Source organism: Rosa chinensis, chromosome 4, assembly GCF_002994745.2.
Source record: "Rosa chinensis cultivar Old Blush chromosome 4, RchiOBHm-V2, whole genome shotgun sequence".
Lineage (NCBI taxonomy): Eukaryota > Viridiplantae > Streptophyta > Magnoliopsida > Rosales > Rosaceae > Rosa > Rosa chinensis.
Window position 1 is genome coordinate 59,899,823 of NC_037091.1, and position 19,828 is coordinate 59,919,650.

Here is a 19,828-nt window from a genome sequence, read left to right on the forward strand (position 1 = left end):
TGTCAGCAGAGTACGCTGAGCTGTTTGCTTGTAAATGTGTAGTAGAGTTTATTATGGAGCAACTTACTCAGCCTGTGGTTTTGGAAACGGATTCATTGGTTGTTCAACAACACTTGACTACTGCAGGGGACTCCAATTCTTCTCTGTTGGGACATGTTTATGAGGATTTACTGGTACAATTGGCTAACTTACCTAATGTACGCATTACTCATGTCAATAGAAAAGGCAACATGGCAGCACATTTGGTGGCTGCTCAAGCTAGTGCTTGAGGAGTATCCTTGGATTTCAATCATATTCCTCCTTTTATGACTGCTGTAGCTAAACTTTGTACTTCAATAAAATGTTGACCACATTCACCTCAAAAAAAAAAAAAAGATTGAAATAGTGGCGAATGAGACCAATTATGTCACTCACAAAATAATTTCTCACAATTTCAATTTTCTTAGTAAAATATTAAGTAAAAGAAGAGTTTACCAAAACTTCACTTATCCAAAAAGTCTCTCTCGAATAGTCCAATGCAAGTAATGTGTTGTTTATTATAAAAAAATTTTAGAGTTAAACTTCATAAATTGCAGATTGCCAAATGTATCCCAAACAAAAGATCTGCGTCCTTCTGCCTCCTCAAGATTTTCTCCTCATACTAACATTACTACCTCATAGAGTAACCTCAGTCGTCCGCTCCCCTCACTTGGTAAGTTGATATACGGTTAGAAACGGGTTTTTATCATAGGTGGGGTCTGAACTATGTCTGACCGGACTGAATGGTACCTGGACTTTTAAAATGATCAAATAGGTACCTGAACTTCCAAAACCACATCATTAAGGTACTTCCGTCTATATTCCGTTAATCCTCCGTTAATTGCAGGGATAAATCAGACATTTCACCCAAATTGACCACTAAAATGACTGTTATAACCTCATCTGACATTTTGTCCATTTCCCTCCTTTCTATCTTAATTTCCCTCCAAAAAAAATTGACTCTTCCCCCAACACTATTCATGTAAAACTTTTCATCAAATTTTACCTCCAATTATTGTCTTTCGATAAATAATAATCAACATCTCAACATCAAGTTTTCTTGAATAATTTTTATTGTTCTTCAAAAATTAGCCTAACATAAAAATTATTTTGGTATTTCATTATGTTAGGCTAATTTTTGAAGAACAATAAAAATTATTCAAGAAAACTTGATGTTGAGATGTTGATTATTATTTATCGAAAGATAATAATTGGAGGTAAAATTTGATGAAAAGTTTTATTATGTTAGGCTAATTTTGGTATTTCATTATGTTAGGCTAATTTTATTATCGAAAGACAATAATTGGAGGTAAAACTTGAATAATTTGGTATTTCATTATGTTAGGCTAATTTTTGAAGAACAATAAAAATTATTCAAGAAAACTTGATGTTGAGATGTTGATTATTATTTATCGAAAGACAATAATTGGAGGTAAAATTTGATGAAAAGTTTTACATGAACAGTGTTGGGGGAAGAGTCAATTTTTTTGGAGGGAAATTAAGATAGAAAGGAGGGAAATGGACAAAATGTCAGATGAGGTTATAACAGTCATTTTAGTGGTCAATTTGGGTGAAATGTCTGATTTATCCCTGCAATTAACGGAGGATTAACGGAATATAGACGGAAGTACCTTAATGATGTGGTTTTGGAAGTTCAGGTACCTATTTGATCATTTTAAAAGTCTGGGTACCATTCAGTCCGGTCAGACATAGTTCAGACCCCACCTATGATAAAAACCCGTTAGAAACTGGAGTTCCTTTTCTATTTATCTCTTCTTTCGTCCCTTCTGTTTCTCCCTCTCTGTTTCCTTCATCTCGTTTTCTTTTCTTTCTGAAACATGTAAAAGACTCAAGCCATCATCCTCGTTTCTGGTTTGCTATCTCTCCCAAATGAAATCAGTTCATTTGTTATTTCTCTTCTGAAACCGATTCATTATCTTCTCTGTCTTTTTCTTTATCCATCTAGCACTTACAGACTCCATGCTTATGCTATCTATGACTCGATTTTAGGGAAACAAGCAAAGAACATATTTCAGTTGTCCATTGCTACTGTGAATATGAGATTCTCTCTCTGTTTTTTTTTTTCCTTTTCTTTTCTTCCTACGGTCTACTTAAATCTAAATCCTTAATTTCTTCCCAAGAAATCCTCATCTTAAAAATTGTAATCCGTCTTGGGAGTGCAGATTTGGATTTGGGCGGCCGGAGATGCACCGCCGACGATACGAGAGCCGCTGTTATCACCGCCATAAACCACTCCAGCTTCTCCAGCCGGAAGCCCTCTCTGAGCCCACTGGGTTTCGAACCCTCGCTATAATTCCAAGTCGCCTTCCAAACAACAACATTTGAAATCAATAAATTCAGAATCCTAGAAATTATAAATCTGAAAATTTCAAATTCAAATTCAGTATCCAAACGGTGCCTGAAGAAAGATTTGACATATCGAGGGAAGCTCACCTCTTGTGGAAATGAATAAAGAAGGTTTTTCTATATTTCAATGTATAAAGATTACACAAATATATAGAGAGAGGTGCAGCACACTTTCTCCAGACAAGCATGCAGCAGACAACACAACATATTCCAGACAAGGTCATGTCAATCCCATACTTCTCCTAATGCAACTCACCTAGGGAGAGGTGCAGCTGCACACGTTCTCCTATCCCCACACTTTTCCTAAAGCTAGTTACATCAATAGTATATACCTGTGAGTGCTCTCATATGACAACACTCAATACTCCCCCTCAAGCTGGATCCAGAAGATTGATGGATCCAAGCTTGGAAAGCAACCGGAGAAACTGGATCACAGGCATTTCCAGCCCAATCTGCATCAGAGAACCCCATTATCTTTGTATGTTGATTATTCTGCATTAGTATTCCTCTTCCAATGGAACCCTTGAGATATCTGAGAATCCTTTTGAAAATCTGCAGATGTGCTTCAGTAGGTGCATGCATAAATTGGCTGACCAGACTTACTGCAAAAGTAATGTCTGGTCTTGTAATGGTGAGGTAGATCAACTTCCCAACAAGTCTTTGATACTCACCTATATTACTGAGTTTATCACCTTCCAGTTTTAGTTTCAATTTGCTGTCAAGGGGCGTGGCACGAGGCTTGCTGTCCATTATCTCAGCTTCTTCCAGAAGATCCATTAAATACTTTCTTTGGTTTAGAAATAGCCCCTTGTAAGATGTGGCCATTTTAATACCAAGGAAGTATTTCAACACTCCCAAATCCTTAATGGCAAATTTATGATGCAAGGATTTCTTAAGAGTGTTGATCTCATCTTCATTCTCTCCTGTAATAATAAGATCATCAACATAGACGAGCACCACTAATCTCCCAGAGCTACCACTTCGAACAAACATAGATGAGTCTGCACTGCTTCTTCTGAACCCATTTGCCTCCAGAACAGAACTGAGCTTAGAGTACCATGCTCGAGGAGACTGTTTTAATCCATATAAGGATTTGTGAAGTCTACACACCAAACTGGGATCACATTCTTGAGGATGACCTGGAGGAAGTTGCATATAGACCTCTTCTTCAAGATCTCCATGAAGAAAAGCATTTTTTACATCCATCTGGTATAATGGCCAAGCATTATTAACTGCAACAGATAGGAGAACTCGAACTGTGTTCATTTTGGCAACTGGAGCAAAGGTTTCCTTATAGTCAACACCAAAGGTCTGAGTGAATCCTCTCGCTACCAACCGAGCTTTGTGTCTTTCGATTTCTCCATTTGACTTGAACTTTGTTTTGAAGATCCATTTGCTTCCTACCACTCTTTTTCCTTTAGGAAGTTTAACCACACTCCAAGTTTGATTTTCATCCAAAGCTCTCAGCTCTTCTTTCATAGCTGTAGTCCAGACACTTTGTTGTGAGGCTTCTTGATAGCTTTTAGGTTCTGATGCATTAGAGATTTCAGAGAGAAAAGCAGCATGAGCTTTTGAGATCTTGTTGTAAGATACAAAGTTCTCCAGGGGATACTTAGTGGTGTACACTTTATAGTCTTGCAGCTTGAGAGGAGGCCTCCTGGTTCGAGTAGGATACCTTCTTGGAATGGGGATAGCTTGTCCTTGTTCTGGAGTAGCTTCTTCTGGGTCATCAAGGACATCATTTTGGTAGTTACCATTGCCTTGAGCAGGAGAAGAGTGAGTTTCTGGCTCAGATGATGTATCTGGTAAATTTGGAGCAGTGAGATCTGTTTCTATTTGTTGCATGTCAACATCATCTCTTGGTAATTCCAATTGAGAGGTTCTGCTATCCTGTGAGGTTGATCCAGAAATTGGCAGAGAAAGAAAATCATGAAAGAACTCCCCCTGAGGAGAGGAATCAGGAGTACTAAAAAATGAAGTGTTCTCAACAAATCGAACATCCCTTGATACAGACAGGTTTTTAGTGTTTAGATTAAAACACTTATATCCCTTTTGTGTAGTTGAATATCCCAAAAAAATATGCACTTTATAGCCTTGGGATCTAACTTATCCCTGTGAGCATATTGCACATGCATGAAACAGACACAACCAAAAACTTTGAGGTGTGTAATGTCAAGTTTTCTTCCTTTCAAAACTTCATAAGGTGATTTGAAATTAAGGACTCTACTTGGCAATCTGTTTATAAGGTATGCAGCAGTAAGGACTCCTTGAGACCAAAATGTCTTGGGAACATTCATTTGAAACATTATGGATCTTGTCTTTTCAAGGAGGTCCCTGTTTTTTCTCTCAGCAACACCATTTTGTTGTGGTGTTCCTACACAACTTGTCTGGTGTAAGATTCCATTTGTGCTTAGAAATTGTGACATGATTTTGGACATATATTCGGTACCATTATCTGATCTGAGAGTGTGGATTTTAGTTGAGAACATAGTTGTGACAAGATTATAGAAATCTTTGAAGACAGACACAAAATCACTCTTAAGCTTCAGAAGATATAACCAAGTGACACGAGAAAAATCATCAACAAAGGTAACAAAGTACTTATAACCATCAAAGGAATCTAGAGGAGCTGGCCCCCAGATATCAGAGTGTACAATTTCAAAAGGTTTCCTAGCTCGAGATACAGATGAACCAAAAGGAAGTCTAGTAGACTTAGCTAGATGGCATATTTCACATTGAAAAGATTCTTTACACAGATTTGGAAATACAGAAGACAAAACATGTTCTGAGGGATGAGCCAAACGCTGGTGCCATAGCTGATGTTCTTGAGCTAGACTAAGATTAGCTTGGGAGGCTTTGGGAACTCTAAAATCCTTTGAGAGGTAGTATAGTCCGTTAAGGTAAAAACCTTCACCAATCTGCTCCTTGGTGGCTAGATCCTGGAAAATAACCTTGTCAGGATAAAAAATGGCAGTGCATCCTAGAGAATTGGTAATCCTTCCAACTGACATTAGTTTAAAAGGAAAGGATGGTACATATAAGGCTATGGATTTTATGGTTTCTGAAAGAATGTTTATTTCCCCTTTTCCTAAAACTGGCACACCTCTACCATTAGCAACAGAGACATGAGAAGGAGTTGACAATTTTTCAAAGTTTTGAAGCTTAGAGTTTTGGTTTGTCATGTGATCAGTGGCACCCGAATCTATTATCCAAAAATCATTCATACTACTTGCATGTAAAGCTGTAGAGAAAGCTTTTAAGATACCTGACACATCATGTTGAGTTATTCCATCTGCCTCTGCTAGAAAACCAGCGAATTTTCCAAGTAAAGCTGTTGAGTCTTCAGTAACAGCCTCTTTTTCATTTCCTTGCTTCAATTTGATGTAGGATGCAAATTCATTTATCAGTGCAGCTGGATTTGCAGTGAAGTTTAGTAATCCCTCAGTAGCAGAAGCCACATGATTTGTCTTGTGACCATGATTTTTTGGAAATAACCTGGTATCTCTAGCTTGCTTATCAAACTTGGGTTTGAGTTCTGGATGCAGTATCCAGCACCTGTCTCTGAGATGTCCAGGATGATCACAGTAAGTACAGTGAAGATCAGGGCGTTTACCTCTGTAAGGTTTCTTCTCAGCTGGCTTATGATCACTTGCAAAAGCTCTAGCTTCAGAAACAGATGTCTTTAAGTCTTCATTCATGACTTTTCTCCGAGTCTCTTCACGTTGAATGGTAGAGCAGATGCTGGTCAAAGTTGGTAGTTCAGGAGTCATGAGTATGTGGCTGCGAAGATCTTCATACTCAGGTCCTAAACTAGCTAGGAGCTGAAACACTTTATCTTCTTCGGCCCTTTTTTGTAGAATTGCTGCATCTGTGGTGTGAGGCCTATAGATATTTACCTCATTCCACATGTTTTTCATGCTGCCAAGATGATGAACAAAAGAGGTTGCTCCTTGCTTGAGATTGGTGATGTCTCTTTGAAGTTGAAAAACTCTGGCACAATTATTTTGGTTGCCATACATTTCTTTCACAGATTTCCATATATGCTGAGAAGACTCAGAATAGTTAAAGATCGCAGCAACAGATGGCTCCATAGAATTTAGGAGCCATGACATGACTAGCTGATCTTTGCTGAGCCATGCTTCATAATCAGCGGATAGAGGTGGTGGGATTTGAATGTCACCATTGATGTAGCCAAGCTTGGATCTTCCACCAAGAGCAAGAGTGATCGCTCTTGACCAAGATATATAGTTGAACTCATTGAGTAAAACTGAACACAGACGTTGATTTGGGTTTGAATCACTCTCATAACTTTTTGGTGTAGAGGAAGAAGAAATGAAGCTATCTCCTCCGGACATTTTTCAGACACAATACAGAAGAAAGAGTCAGACAGGAAATTGGTCCTGCTCTGATACCATGTGGAAATGAATAAAGAAGGTTTTTCTATATTTCAATGTATAAAGATTACACAAATATATAGAGAGAGGTGCAGCACACTTTCTCCAGACAAGCATGCAGCAGACAACACAACATATTCCAGACAAGGTCATGTCAATCCCATACTTCTCCTAATGCAACTCACCTAGGGAGAGGTGCAGCTGCAAACGTTCTCCTATCCCCACACTTTTCCTAAAGCTAGTTACATCAATAGTATATACCTGTGAGTGCTCTCATATGACAACACTCAATTCCTCTTAATTGAAACTTTTAAAATACAAATCAATATATTAATCTCGATCAGTAGTGGAATTTGATTGGCAGAAATAATCTCAATGCTAAAAGAGTCTGGAGAGAAGGGAAAGAGACCAAACAAAATATGCTCTCGGGAGGATGATGGTTTTCAGAAGGGGAAGATAAGCCAGACCCAACAAGCAAAAACGAGGAGGAGATGATGAGATCGAAAAAGGTTACTTCAGAGTGTGTTGTATGATACAGTGCACGAGTTGTCTTCCAATTTTCTTGTGCCAGAGAGTGTGTTGTCTTCTTGCATGTGCAGCCTTGTAATCTTGTGATTTGCTTCTAGTAATGTCTTCATCTTATCATATATAGTACCATATACAGACTTGAATAGGGGTCATCATTTGGCCCGCGGGCCTAAAAGCCCATGGGCGCCCGCCCGGCCCAGTGGGCAAAAGCCCGGCCCGGCCCGCTGAAAAGCCCATCTCAGCCCTGCCCATTGGGCACGAGGCAGGGCTAGGGCGGAGGGTTCAAAGCCCAGGCCCGGCCCGCGCCCCGGCCCGTTACATGCCCATTAAAGCTCGCCCGGCCCGGCCTTAAAAGCCCGCCGGAAAGCCCATTCAATTTTTGTATTAATATATTTTTATGTAGTTATATTGAACTAATTATTGCATTAGGCCATATGTTTTTTCAATTTTATATTTTATTTTGTTCAATAATTAACATATCATCATTTTTTTCAATGAAATAACAATCTAGATACGTATTATGACTTCCAATAGAAATTACGAGTTTGTCATTCCCATTTGCACCTAATCTGGTGAGTGTGCTTGAAATCATATGCCAATAATGCTAAGCTTCTATCCATTCTCTTCAACACAAACCTCTCCACCAACATATAACAAGCAAATCTATTCCAACCATCAGTTCCCCCAAACTTTTCGGTTTTCTCCACTCGCACTTTTCTTTTCTCCCCACCAACCCATCCAACTCTTTCTTGCTCCCACTTCATTCTCTCAATAATTTTCATGCTCAACCCTACACTCCTTTCTCCTCCCCCACCATCAGAGCTCTTAAACCACAAGAAATCATCGACGACATGAACTCTGTCTAGATTATCGGAATAAGCTTCTCTTCCAGCAATAAATACCGCCTCTCTTTGAACAAATGCATCCACAAACACAGCATTAGCATTGTTGCTCTTTCCTTCATTGTACTTGTCGAAAATTCTCTCCCATCTTTGCTCCAGTCTCATTTCATAGAACATGCAGTGCTTCATTTGGTGCTTCAACTCCAGTCCCCCTTCCTTGATAAACAAGAAAGGACAGTGCCACTTGCCAACTACCATAGCCTCAGAACAATCTTTGGACAGTGGAAAGTCGAAACCAGGAAGGCCTGATCGCTTCGAAGCGTTGAGTCCTGGAGCTTCACCTAGTTGATAATGATGGGGTGTGCTCATGGTCACTGTCCAATCTTTTCTCCTCAAAAAGGAAGGAGGAAACCCATCTGAAGCAACAGCCTTGGCAGTAAAGTAACCGCGGTGTTTCCTTGGAATTATCTCAATTTGTTGATATATGTCTGATGGATCCAATGGTTTTGGTTTTACATCTTGAACAGTTTTGCCAAAACAGCAATCTGCCATGTCCTCTTCCTTTGAATTTGTGTACACTTTCCTGCAAATAAATTTGTGAACCTTATTAGAAAACTATATATGCTCATATATGGCAATTAATATGAAAAAAATCATACCCTCTGTGTCTCCCATCCCGGCGTATCACATGGTATGTATTGGCAGATAAAGGCTTATCAAGAACTGGAATGAAGGCAACATCATCATCATCTGAGGAATATTCAACTGTGAGATTCTTGTTCTGAGGGAAAGGCAAGCCTTGCACATGAGGATCTTCGCAACATCCGAAACAGGTAGTTTCATCTGATTCTTCATCGTGTAGTACAAGATAACCGGAATTTGGACCTTCCGGCGTTGGTAGTGATAGTGAATCGGGAGACCTTCTATACATAGACAGAGGCCTTGTTACATACATATTGACTGTTTTTCTGCTGAGGTAGTTTTTTTTTTTGCCAAAAGATTGAGGAAGAATATGGACAGAAAGGGGAGAGTACTCACTTTAAATTGGCTTGATGATTTGCTTGATTCATATGTATAGTACCAATTTATAGAATTTCCTTGTGATAGAATTCATGAACTCATTCAAACTTTGCGGTTCATAATTTTCATGCATTTTCCTGTAATTATATTCTTTATACTGACTGCAATTATTTGTTAATCATGCCTCAATCCTATGTTTGGTCTTTTGGATTGCGGTCACCGACGGCCAAGTATTTATCACAAACCTAAAATAATTTAAATGTCCTTGTTACAGCCTAAATTAATCAAATTCCACTGATACTTTAAGAAGCAATTAGCAAAGTCAAAAGTAGTAGCAAATGCTAGGAAGGTTCATATTTTTCAATCACTCTATGATGGAAAAGTCTTCAAGTTTAATGTCTATATCTGTATCTATTACACTCATCATCAAGGACCTCAATGATGGAGACATTGTAATGAGGACATCTGTAGTTCTTGACTATGGAAAAAAATTCAATTAAACCAATTCTCCCTTATAACTCCAATACATGAAGCTAAACAAATACATCCTTTTAAAAAAAAGGAAGGGGATCACTTTAATATGATAATGTTGTAGTAAAAATGGAATTGCAGAGAGAATTATGTTGTATTATTGATAATAGGAGCCCTTTATATAGGGAGTTACAGAGTACACGAAAGATAATAGAATCAAACATAACTAGGAAATCTAGAACTTTCTCCTATTACAAGATACTTTAAGAAGCAATTAGCAAAGTCAAAAGTTGTAGCAAATGCTAGGAAGGTTCATATTTCTCAATAACTCTATGATGGAAAAGTCTTCAAGTTTAATGTCTATATCTGTATCTATTACACTCATCATCAAGGACCTCAATTATGGAGACATTGTAATGAGGACATCTGTAGTTCTTGACTATGGAAAAAAATTCAATTAAACCAATTCTCCCTTATAACTCCAATACATGAAGCTAAACAAACACATCCTTTTAAAAAAGGAAGGGGATCACTTTAATATGATAAAACAAATACTTAAATACATGAATTTCAACTATATATGTATGCTATATAAGCATTGATGGGTTTACTACAGAATGGATTACGTCTCACACCCATTTGCTCCAACTGTGATTAGTGTGTGTGAAACCATAAATTAGTACCAAGGTTCCATCCATTCTTGGATGGAGTTTAAAATATCTCAACTCTTCTGGTGCTAACATATACTTTATAGTACAGTACAGTGTTTTTTTACTTCATGAACTCATCCAAACTCTGAGAAGCTCGATCATAATTTAATCATGCCTTGATCTATAATGAGAGGGCCAAGTACAACTTAAAAATATTCAAATGTCCTCGTTGCGGTCTATCAATCACACCACCAAATCAAATTTTATTGCTATATCAAGCAAGCTAATTCAAGATTTGTAGCAAAGGTTCACCTTTTCGAATCACTCTATGCCGGAAAGTTTTCAAGTTTAATGTCCATGTGTATGTAATTATGTATGCTATTCATCAATGCCACAAACTCAACAATGGAAGCATTATAATGTGGACAGTTTATATATTATTTCTTTACAATGGAAAGCTTCAATTGAATTTAAATAATCAATTCACCCTTATAATTTCAATCAATCTAAATAAACACATTCTTGAAAAGACAATGTTATCACTCCTCTGTTTATTAAAAAAAACTATGTTATCACTTCAAAATAATATACATAAAAAATACTTCAACACATGAATTGCAACTACGCTATCCTCCAAGCATGGAATTAGTACAAGATGGATTGCGCAATTGCAAACAAAAGAATACCTCACACCCATTTGCTCCTAATCTGATGAGTGTGTCTGAAACCATAAGTCAGTACCAAGCTTCCATCCATTCTTTTCAGTACAAACCTCTCAACCAACACATAGCAACCAAATTTCTTCCACCTTCCCGTACCCCCAAACTCCTCTACTTTCTTCACTCTCACCTTCCTCTCATTCCCTCCATTCCATCCAAACCTTTGTTGCTCCCACTTCACCCTCTCTAAAATTGCTAAGCTCACCCCTACAATGCTCTCTCCTCCTACTTTGTTAAAACCCCTATACCAGATTACCCCATTAGCCATATCCCTCTCCTCATGCACAGCTTCCACATAATTTCCAGCAACAGTAACAAATTCATTTTCGACAGAAACATCAACAACCACAACATTATTTTCCTCATTTGCATCACTGTCACGTGCAAATATTTGCTCCCATCTTTGCTCGAGTGTCATCTCATAATACCTTGTGCTACTCATTTGATCTTTCGGTGTTAGTGATCCTTCCTTAACAAACATGAAGGGACAATACCACTTCCCCACAACCACAGGATTCGAGCTTGCATTCGATACTTCAAAGTTGAAATCCGGAAGGCGAGCACGTAGTGCAGAGTCTAGACCTGGTGCTTCATCTAAATGGAAGTCACGTGGAGTTGAGGTATATATCTCCCAGCCTTTTCTTCCAAGAAACTTTGGAGGAAACCCATCCGAAGCTATAGCTTTGGCAACAAAACCACCACATTGGTTAAATCTGCCTTTGCGTTGGACCTGAAATTGCTGCCATGTGTTATTAGGATTTAAGGGTTGCGGTGGTACATCTCGGACGTAAGTGCAGAAGCAGCAGGTTCCCAAGTCCTCCTCTGTTGAACTGGTGTATGCTTGTCTACAAAGCCAATTCAAAAAAAAAAAATGTCAGTTCATTCCTATGAAAATAATAAGAGTAACGCTAGGAGGACTACAAATTAAGACCGTATCAGTGACCAGTTGATAACTTACATACACTGAAAAATGCGATCTATCGGTTTATATACCATAAAATTATGTGCAGTTTGAGATATCATTCATACCCTTTATGCTTCCCGCGGGACGAAATTGCATAATAACAATTGGATGCCGGAGGCTGGTTAAGGACTGGAATGAAGGCAGTGTAGAAATAAGAAACGGATGTTTGCTCTCCATTGCTTGTGGAATAACGAAGCTTCAGATTCTTGTTCTGAGGGAAAGGAAGGTCCTTGAGCTCGTGGCCTTTAAACAAGCCAAAGCAAATTGTAGGCTCTGATTCTTCATCTTGTATGACCAAAATACCGGAATTTGGACCCTCTGGAGGTGGCAAAGAGAGCATGGAAGGTTGCTTCTGGTACATAGAAAGAGGCCTTGTCACATACATTTTCTCTCTAAATGTCTTTGCTCAGCTATTTTGGGTTCAATTTTCGGGTATAAGGATCATAAGAACTTTAAGCTACTTTTATGTGATGAAGTTGTCAGCTTAACGTAGACAATTAGGACAAGTTATGACGTTTCTTTAATTCATTGGATACTACAAATCAAACGTTTGACTAATATTAAGAATGTGTAGAATATGGATTGGTCTACAGTTGAGGTAATTTATTTAACTTCAATAAGAAGTATAGAGATGAAGAATTGAAGATGGATGCAGCTGTTGACATTTGACATGTATCATGCTGTGTAAGCTAAGAAGAAAGTGAGAAGAAATTACCTCATTGAGTTTTCTTCACGTTTCTTTGAGATGGGGATCACCAACAGGGTTAATTTGTTGCCAAGCACAAGACTAATGATTGGCCAATGAATTTTTCAAATGAGAATCAGTTAAATTTTATGATACTTCAGGCAGCTTGGAACTCAATCCAGTGAAATGGTCAAAGCCTTGATATGTAAGCCTTGGGTACATATGAAGGAAGACTGTTGATGTTTTTGTAGTTAAGGGTTATGGCTAATGAAGGAAAATGCTTCAAAGTCACGTTGTAGCAACGTTTTTCTTAAGACATTATTTGCCCTAATATTAAGTGTGCAAAGGGGATAATCAAATACGCCTCTAGGATATAATGAAGCCTAGCACAATGCTGTTCTTGATCGGCATCCTGCACTTACGAAGATCAACCTAAACACTCAAAAGAAGGTATACAAAATGGCTCAAAGTTACTAGAAACTAATTACGCACTATTAGTTTCTATAAGTTTTATAAGAAAACAAGAAAATTGTGAATATTGGAGGGTTAGATCTTCTTAGGATTTTCTTGGGATTCTCTTGGATTGTCTCATTTTGTAGAGAATGAATTTTTTATATAAAAATATATGAGGTTCTTCAAATGGTAAGAAACATTTTCACTTAGGCATATACAAATAGTGCAAACATAAATTACACATTTTCATTTCTTTAATAAAAATTACATTTTGAAAATCTCTCCAACAAAGACGTGGACAGATTGGTCAAATATCAGAATATACCTAAATTGGTATTTCTTGAATCAAAAATTTATAATTCCATGAATCAAAGAGCAACTTAGAAAGGTTTGTAAGCAACAAGAATTTTCAGAAAAAGCCCAATTTGCAAAACTTATCATTGATTCAAGTTTGTGGAATAAGCCCACATATTTGAACAAATTTTCCCAGATTGAGATTATACCAATTGACAAGCTACATAATCTATCATTCCCATTTACACTTGATCTGATGAGTGTGCTTGAACTCATGGCTAACTAACAAGCTCCCATTCATTCTTTTCAACACAAACCTCTCAACCAATACAAAACAACCAAACTTCTTCCACTCACCCATCCCTCCATATACCTCAACTCTCTCCACTCTCACTTTGCCTTCATCTCCCCCAACCCACCCAACCCTTTCTTGCTCCCACTTCATCCTCTCAACAATCGCTAAGCTCACCCCGACCCTTCTCTCTTCACCCACATTGTTGACACTCTTAAACCACACCACCCCATCATCATCCACATGTTTCTCATCACAAACACCTTCCCTCCCTCCAAGCACAACTGCAACCACCTCACTTTGCACAACAACATCCACATTCACAGCATTGCCTATATCATGTTCCTTATTACGCTCCTTCACAAATATTTGTTCCCATCTTTGCTCAAGTGTCATCTCATAGTATATTGTTCTCGACGGTTTCGGTGTGCCTTCCTTGACAAACATGAATGGACAATACCACTTCCCTACAACCACATTATTCAATGGGAAATCAAAACCAGGAAGTTGGGCGCGGAGAGTAGTGTCTAGGCCTGGTGCATCACCTAGTTCGAACTCCTGTGCCGTTGAGCAAGTGAGTTTCCACCCTCTTCTCCACAATGCATCTGGGGGACAACCATCTGTAGCCATAGAATTAGCCACAAACCCACCAGAAATGTTCACAAGTTTTCTGTGAAGATCAATCTGATATTGCTGGTACAGGTTTTTGGGATCAAAACGTTGCGGCTTTACATCATTAGAACAGCTGCTGAAGCAACATGGGTCCATGTCTGTTTCATCCTCTTTTGAGCTTGTGTACCCTTCCCTGCAAAGAAACACAAAAAAACTCGTGGCTCAAATTAACAATCTAACATCATAACATAACTTTCGCAGTTCATAACATGTACAATAAAATTTAATTGTCAATTGATATAGGCATACATACCCTCTATCCTTCCCAAATGGATATATTGCGTAGTACTGATTGGAAGACAAGGGCTGATTCAGAACTGGGATGAATAGAACTTTGAAAAAATGAAGTTCTCTCATTGGATGAAACCCTTGTGCATAGTAAAGCTCTAGACTTCTGTTCTGAGGGAGAGGCAGGTCTTTAATCATATCAGTCTTGAACAAATTCATGCAGCACTTGGGTTCTTCATCTTGGATAACAAGAATGCCAGAATTTGGACCTTCAGGAGGGGGCAATGAAAGATCAGCAGGAGACTTTTTGTACCCTGAGAGAGGTCTTGTCACATACATTTTGCCACAGATTCTTCTTCAAAAATTGAAAAAAAAAAACAAACAAAAAATCGAATTCTCTCTGGTCTTGGAGGATCTCAAGTTCTTAATGTTCATGCTCATATGGTCCTACAGTTTCAGAAATTGAAGAAGTCAGTAGCAGCCCTAGTTGACTGTTATTAACTCGTTGAACATAATATTCTTTATTGAATTGCCCCACTTGCCAGCTGCTATTGGTGATAAGATTTACCAAATGTGTGGTTGTGACTTATAAAGTTTAAGCGGCGGACTTGTTCACTAGAGGCCAAGTCTCTCTTGTGGGTTGGATTGGACATGGATGTTGAAATGGTTTGCAGTTTTCACAGAAATTTCATCAACTTGACTAATGGCTAGGGTCCAGGGAAGAGGATAAACCCAAAAGTTGTGGAATGTATGAAAGACAATAAATCACTTGCCAGAGCAAGTTCACTTGTTGGGTCACCGGATTACTTACTATTCACTACTTTTTAGGGTTTATTTTTACCATTTAAGTCACGGGCATAGTTTCCAAACTAACCTGGGTCACTTTTGTGACTTGCAAACTGACCCCGTGACCCAAGACAGTTTGGAAACCTTGCCGGTGACTCAAATAGCAAAAATAAACACTAAAAAATAATTAATAATGAGTGATCCGGTAACCCAACGGATGAACTTGCTCCAAGAACTTCAATAAAGTTCAAGGTCAACAAGACTCGCTTGCAAAGCAAAACGCCAAAACCCTCTTGTATTGAAAAGGAAGCATCACCTAAAGTCCTATAACTTAAATCTTGTAGCAAGTTGAAAAAGATGAAACCCTCTCTTTTTCCTGGGCTCCTAGACTAGCAAGTCTATAGATCTTATTTTCTTTTCTGTACTGACTAGATCTTATGCTAGTACCCTTTATTGATATTGGGGAAAAAGAAAAGGAGGGCTTTGCTCTTTTTTAGCTTTAAAACTTCATACATATATGCACTGGCTAAATGCATTCAAATAATACTGATGTGATTTTGTCCTTTTCGCCCTTTGCAGGTTAAGCCCTGTATGCATTTTGAACAGCCCTTCATGTAACTAGTGACATATATAAGAATCAATCAATATGGATTTAATAAAATGCCATTATTTTCTGAGCAAAATTATTATGATCTTCATTCCTCAGTACAATGCTGTTTGCACAATCATACCCTAAGCAAAACACTTGAACTCTATGCAAACATCCCAGTTAGTATGAGCTATTTTCTTTAACATTTACTAACAGCAACATAAATACAAAGAGGAGAGAAATTAGAGAGGCAGTGAAGTGAATGTGGTAACTAGTGACTAACTACAAATGCGAATTAAGACAGAAAATAACAGACAGAAGATTTTCTGTAAAGCTGAAGAAAACAGAGAATTTTTGTCATTTTGGCCCATCATTTTTCTCAGGTTTTGAACATCATATCTTCTTCATCTTTCTTCCTCCTAGTACTTGATCCCCAGCTTGGATGATGCCTGAAAATCCATTTCCAACCACCCTTCAAGCTTTTCCTTCCCCTCTTTATCCCTCTCTCATTGACTGTAATTCTACAAGATCCACTATGACTGAAAATCCCATCCCCAAATTGACCTGGACCATATTCATGTGCCACAAAGTCACTACTCCTCATGCTTCCAAACACAGATTCTGAACCTGTCAAAGTTCCCATCTTCAAATCTGGCTTGGATTCTGTTGAGTAATCAAGCTTCAAGTCAATAAACCCTGACTCATCCAATCTACTAAAATCACTCTCCTTGAGTGAGAAAACTCTCTTGGTTGCTCCACTAAAATCACTTTTCTTCACACCCTTGAACTGATCATTACCACCCAATTCAGAAACCAAGACTTCATCTTTCTTTTCACCATCAAAACCACTCTTCCTTCCTTCACTAAAACCACTCTTTCTCCCTTCACTAAACCCACTCTTCCTCCCTTCACTAAACCCACTCTTCCTTCCTTCGCTAAACCCACTCTTTCTTCCCGAATCCAAAACCATACCAGCAGTGACACTAGAACTCCTTGCAGCTGAAATTGAACTCCTAGCCCCAGAAACCATTAGGTGATCACCACCATCCTCAGACTCAAACAAACCACCACCTCTAAAACTACAAAGAGACCTAGACCTTGACACACCTACATGATCAACCAGCCACATCTCACTTTTGTCATCAAACCCACCAACACTTTTGTTCCCACAATCCTTCTCTGACCTCTTCTTCCTAAACAACCTCCCAAATCTCCAAAACCCACTTCTCTTTATCTCAGCACAGCTGCTGCTGCTCCTCCTCAGCACCACAACATCCTCCTTCTCTTGGGGTTTCGGCTTTTGTTTCGAAAGTAGAGCCTCATTCTTCTCATTCTCAATCAGAAATGAGACTCTCCCAACACTGCCTACCTCCCCGGTACATGAGTTTCGATTCGATGAGGATGAGATCTCAGAACATGAACAAGAAGAGAGACGCTGCTCACCACAATCTGAACACACCAGCAGAGCTAGGCGCTCTTTCAAACAATAAGCACATATTCCAATGGAAGAAGAATTCGGGTGTTTATTGCATGGCATTTCAGATGAAGAACAATAGTACTCCATGTCAAAGTTGTGAGCTGACTCCACAGCTTTGCCTCTGTCTCTCATGGCTTGAATGAATGAATGAATGAATGAAAGCTTGAATCTTGAAGATCAAGTTTCAAGTAAAAAAAAAAGGGTCTGTGAGAGAGAATGAAAATGAATCAAAGGTTTGAGATTTTGAAGATCAAATGCCAGCTCCGAAAGGCCTTGTGGGCTATAAAATGAAAGGCACAACGCAATATGACTTTAGAAAACTTGAAAGAATTGGGTTAGATGATTGAGTAAAGTAAAGAGATTTTCTTTGGGAATGAATTCAAGTATTGAGATTTAGAGTGTGATTGAATTGATAGATGAAAGGAAGGCGTCAACTTTACGTTTGCTTTACAGCCAACAGTGTAAGCAAGGAAGAGAAAAAAGAGTGAGTGGTGCAAGAAAAGCACTAATTCCTGCAGGCATTATTGTGTAGGGAAGTGAATGTTACAGCAAGTTTGAGTAAAATCAAAGAACAGAACCAAAGAGAAAACCTCCATAAATCTATTACTACTCACAGAGTCGTTGTACACCATCAATGCTATATCAGACCCACCAAACCAACCCAGCTACAAACCCCTGCTCCAAATAGTCCCCACTTATGAAGAAAAGTCATTACATCATCTGGTCTATATCCTATCAATATTTCATCTGTTTTGTCAACTTCATTTTTGCCCTCCAAGATTTCCTTAATCCCTCTCCTTTTTCTTTTTCCTCTTGTCCTTGCTTTTGATGCCAAAATCACTTTAATTTGAAAAATATTTGTAACTTCTTTTTTTTTTTTTTTTCTATAAAAGGAAGAAAGACAAAAGATGCAGATTAACGTAATTATTCTAAATTCAAGAATTTTTTAGGAGAATTCGAATTTTGGAATTTTTTTTTTCTTTGTAACATAAATTTACAATAAACATAATATTTTTAAGACAATTCATCAAATATTTTCTCTAATTCCGACATGAAACATTAAAAAAAAAGGCACATGAAAAGTGAATGAAACTCACATGGTGTTTTCGTTAAGCTAAGTGGTGACAAGAGGCCAACAGTGAAGCAGACATTGCGTTTGTCCATTTCCCTTTGACATTCTACCATCATTCATGGAGACACAATCTAATACAATGTCGTTTTCTTGTTGTGTATGGGGCACGTGTCCCACCGACAAATAAATTGTGTGTTGTTGACCCTTCTCAACTGGGAAATGGACGATGTTAATGTGTTTAAGCTGCCACTGACCCGGTAACAACCATCTGAGGTCAGCATCGTAATTTTTGAGAAGATCTGGAGTGAGCATTTCAATCGATCGAGCTCGAAAACATGGTAGGCTGCTATCCATTACCCTCAAAGTCGCAAAGCTGGCGAGGACAACAATGATGATGGTTTGCATCTGTCACCATGTATAGTAGGGTTTCATCAAACAAAAACAAAAGCAGCAAAATCAGATCGGAGCTTTTGACGTGCCGTGAAGACTTAGAGTTTGTAGCTATTCTCGTCGTTTCTGTCCATTAATTCCATGACATGAATAAAGCTATCCGATGAAAACTCGCCCACGTTATTAGTGATTATCACACACTTGCTATCACACCATTCGATCACAAGGTGTGATGTTACTTGAATAACTTGTCTACTCTCTATCTCAGGTTCACAATAACACACAAAAAAGTCCTTGGAGAATTAGACAGGTCATTAAATTATAACAAGTTGTGTAATTTTTATAAGCAACAAAAGGTACGTACATTGAATTTTTACAAGAAAAACAATAGATGTTTTCCTTTTCACAATAACACCTATAAAATTCTATCATACATAGTATATATGACACATCCCACGCTTATCTATCGTGAATCGGTCAATGAAAGCACAGCTAATGATGCAAATATGTGTTGTAAAACATGGTACATCGGTGTCTTTTGAAATATCAGAATTGCAATCTGACAATTTTCTATTCTAAAATTTCAATACCTTAGACTACAGTAAAGACACAGAGCTAGCGAGGACAATAATGATGAGTGGTTTGCATCCGTCACACTGTGTGTGACATGTATGCTTCATCAAACAAACAAACAAAAGCAGCAAAATCAGACCGAGGCTTTTGAGTTGCCGTGTAGGCTTGGAGGTTATACAGTTTCTTTGTACTGATTCTCGTTCTAGTCCCTTCATAACATGCATGAATTAAGGGACCCCTTTTCATTTGATGAAAACTCACACTCATTACTGATTATAACAACTCTTAGCACTTGGCATCACACCATCGGGCCACCAGGCCAGGTGCCATGCATGCCGCTCCAT

The 19,828-nt window shown here is 38.3% G+C and overlaps 4 protein-coding genes across 4 annotated transcripts; all 4 read right to left on the bottom strand.

The window, feature by feature from the left end:
* Positions 1–7,744: 7,744 nt before the first annotated feature.
* Positions 7,745–9,284, bottom strand: LOC112197309. Its single transcript, XM_024337928.2, has 2 exons — positions 8,809–9,284; positions 7,745–8,732 (listed from the first exon to the last, which is right to left on the bottom strand). The coding sequence occupies exons 1-2, from the start codon at positions 9,102–9,104 to the stop codon at positions 7,856–7,858; spliced, it is 1,173 nt and encodes a 390-aa protein (XP_024193696.1). The 5' UTR covers positions 9,105–9,284; the 3' UTR covers positions 7,745–7,855.
* Positions 9,285–10,754: 1,470 nt separating this feature from the next.
* LOC112197308 lies at positions 10,755–12,421 on the bottom strand. Its single transcript, XM_024337927.2, has 2 exons — positions 12,039–12,421; positions 10,755–11,854 (listed from the first exon to the last, which is right to left on the bottom strand). Exons 1-2 carry the CDS (start codon positions 12,356–12,358, stop codon positions 10,978–10,980), a joined length of 1,197 nt encoding a protein of 398 aa, XP_024193695.1. The 5' UTR covers positions 12,359–12,421; the 3' UTR covers positions 10,755–10,977.
* A 1,096-nt stretch (positions 12,422–13,517) lies between these two features.
* On the bottom strand, positions 13,518–15,153 carry LOC112197684. The gene is made up of 2 exons (XM_024338449.2): positions 14,623–15,153; positions 13,518–14,502 (listed from the first exon to the last, which is right to left on the bottom strand). The coding sequence occupies exons 1-2, from the start codon at positions 14,934–14,936 to the stop codon at positions 13,638–13,640; spliced, it is 1,179 nt and encodes a 392-aa protein (XP_024194217.1). The 5' UTR covers positions 14,937–15,153; the 3' UTR covers positions 13,518–13,637.
* An 899-nt stretch (positions 15,154–16,052) lies between these two features.
* Positions 16,053–18,134, bottom strand: LOC112199963. The gene has a single exon (XM_024340959.2). It carries the CDS (start codon positions 17,579–17,581, stop codon positions 16,352–16,354), a length of 1,230 nt encoding a protein of 409 aa, XP_024196727.1. The 5' UTR covers positions 17,582–18,134; the 3' UTR covers positions 16,053–16,351.
* Positions 18,135–19,828: the final 1,694 nt, after the last annotated feature.

What these genes read in the sequence shown, in the direction of transcription:
- LOC112197309 (XM_024337928.2), bottom strand. Translation starts at nt 9,104, where the DNA reads ATGTATGTAACAAGGCCTCTGTCTATGTATAGAAGGTCTCCCGATTCA. An exon ending in CGGGATGGGAGACACAGAGG is followed by an intron (nt 8,733 to 8,808) that starts GTATGATTTTTT and finishes ATTTATTTGCAG; the next exon opens with GAAAGTGTACACAAATTCAA.
- LOC112197308 (XM_024337927.2), bottom strand. Translation starts at nt 12,358, where the DNA reads ATGTATGTGACAAGGCCTCTTTCTATGTACCAGAAGCAACCTTCCATG. An exon ending in TCCCGCGGGAAGCATAAAGG is followed by an intron (nt 11,855 to 12,038) that starts GTATGAATGATA and finishes TTGGCTTTGTAG; the next exon opens with ACAAGCATACACCAGTTCAA.
- LOC112197684 (XM_024338449.2), bottom strand. Translation starts at nt 14,936, where the DNA reads ATGTATGTGACAAGACCTCTCTCAGGGTACAAAAAGTCTCCTGCTGAT. An exon ending in CCATTTGGGAAGGATAGAGG is followed by an intron (nt 14,503 to 14,622) that starts GTATGTATGCCT and finishes GTTTCTTTGCAG; the next exon opens with GGAAGGGTACACAAGCTCAA.
- LOC112199963 (XM_024340959.2), bottom strand. Translation starts at nt 17,581, where the DNA reads ATGAGAGACAGAGGCAAAGCTGTGGAGTCAGCTCACAACTTTGACATG.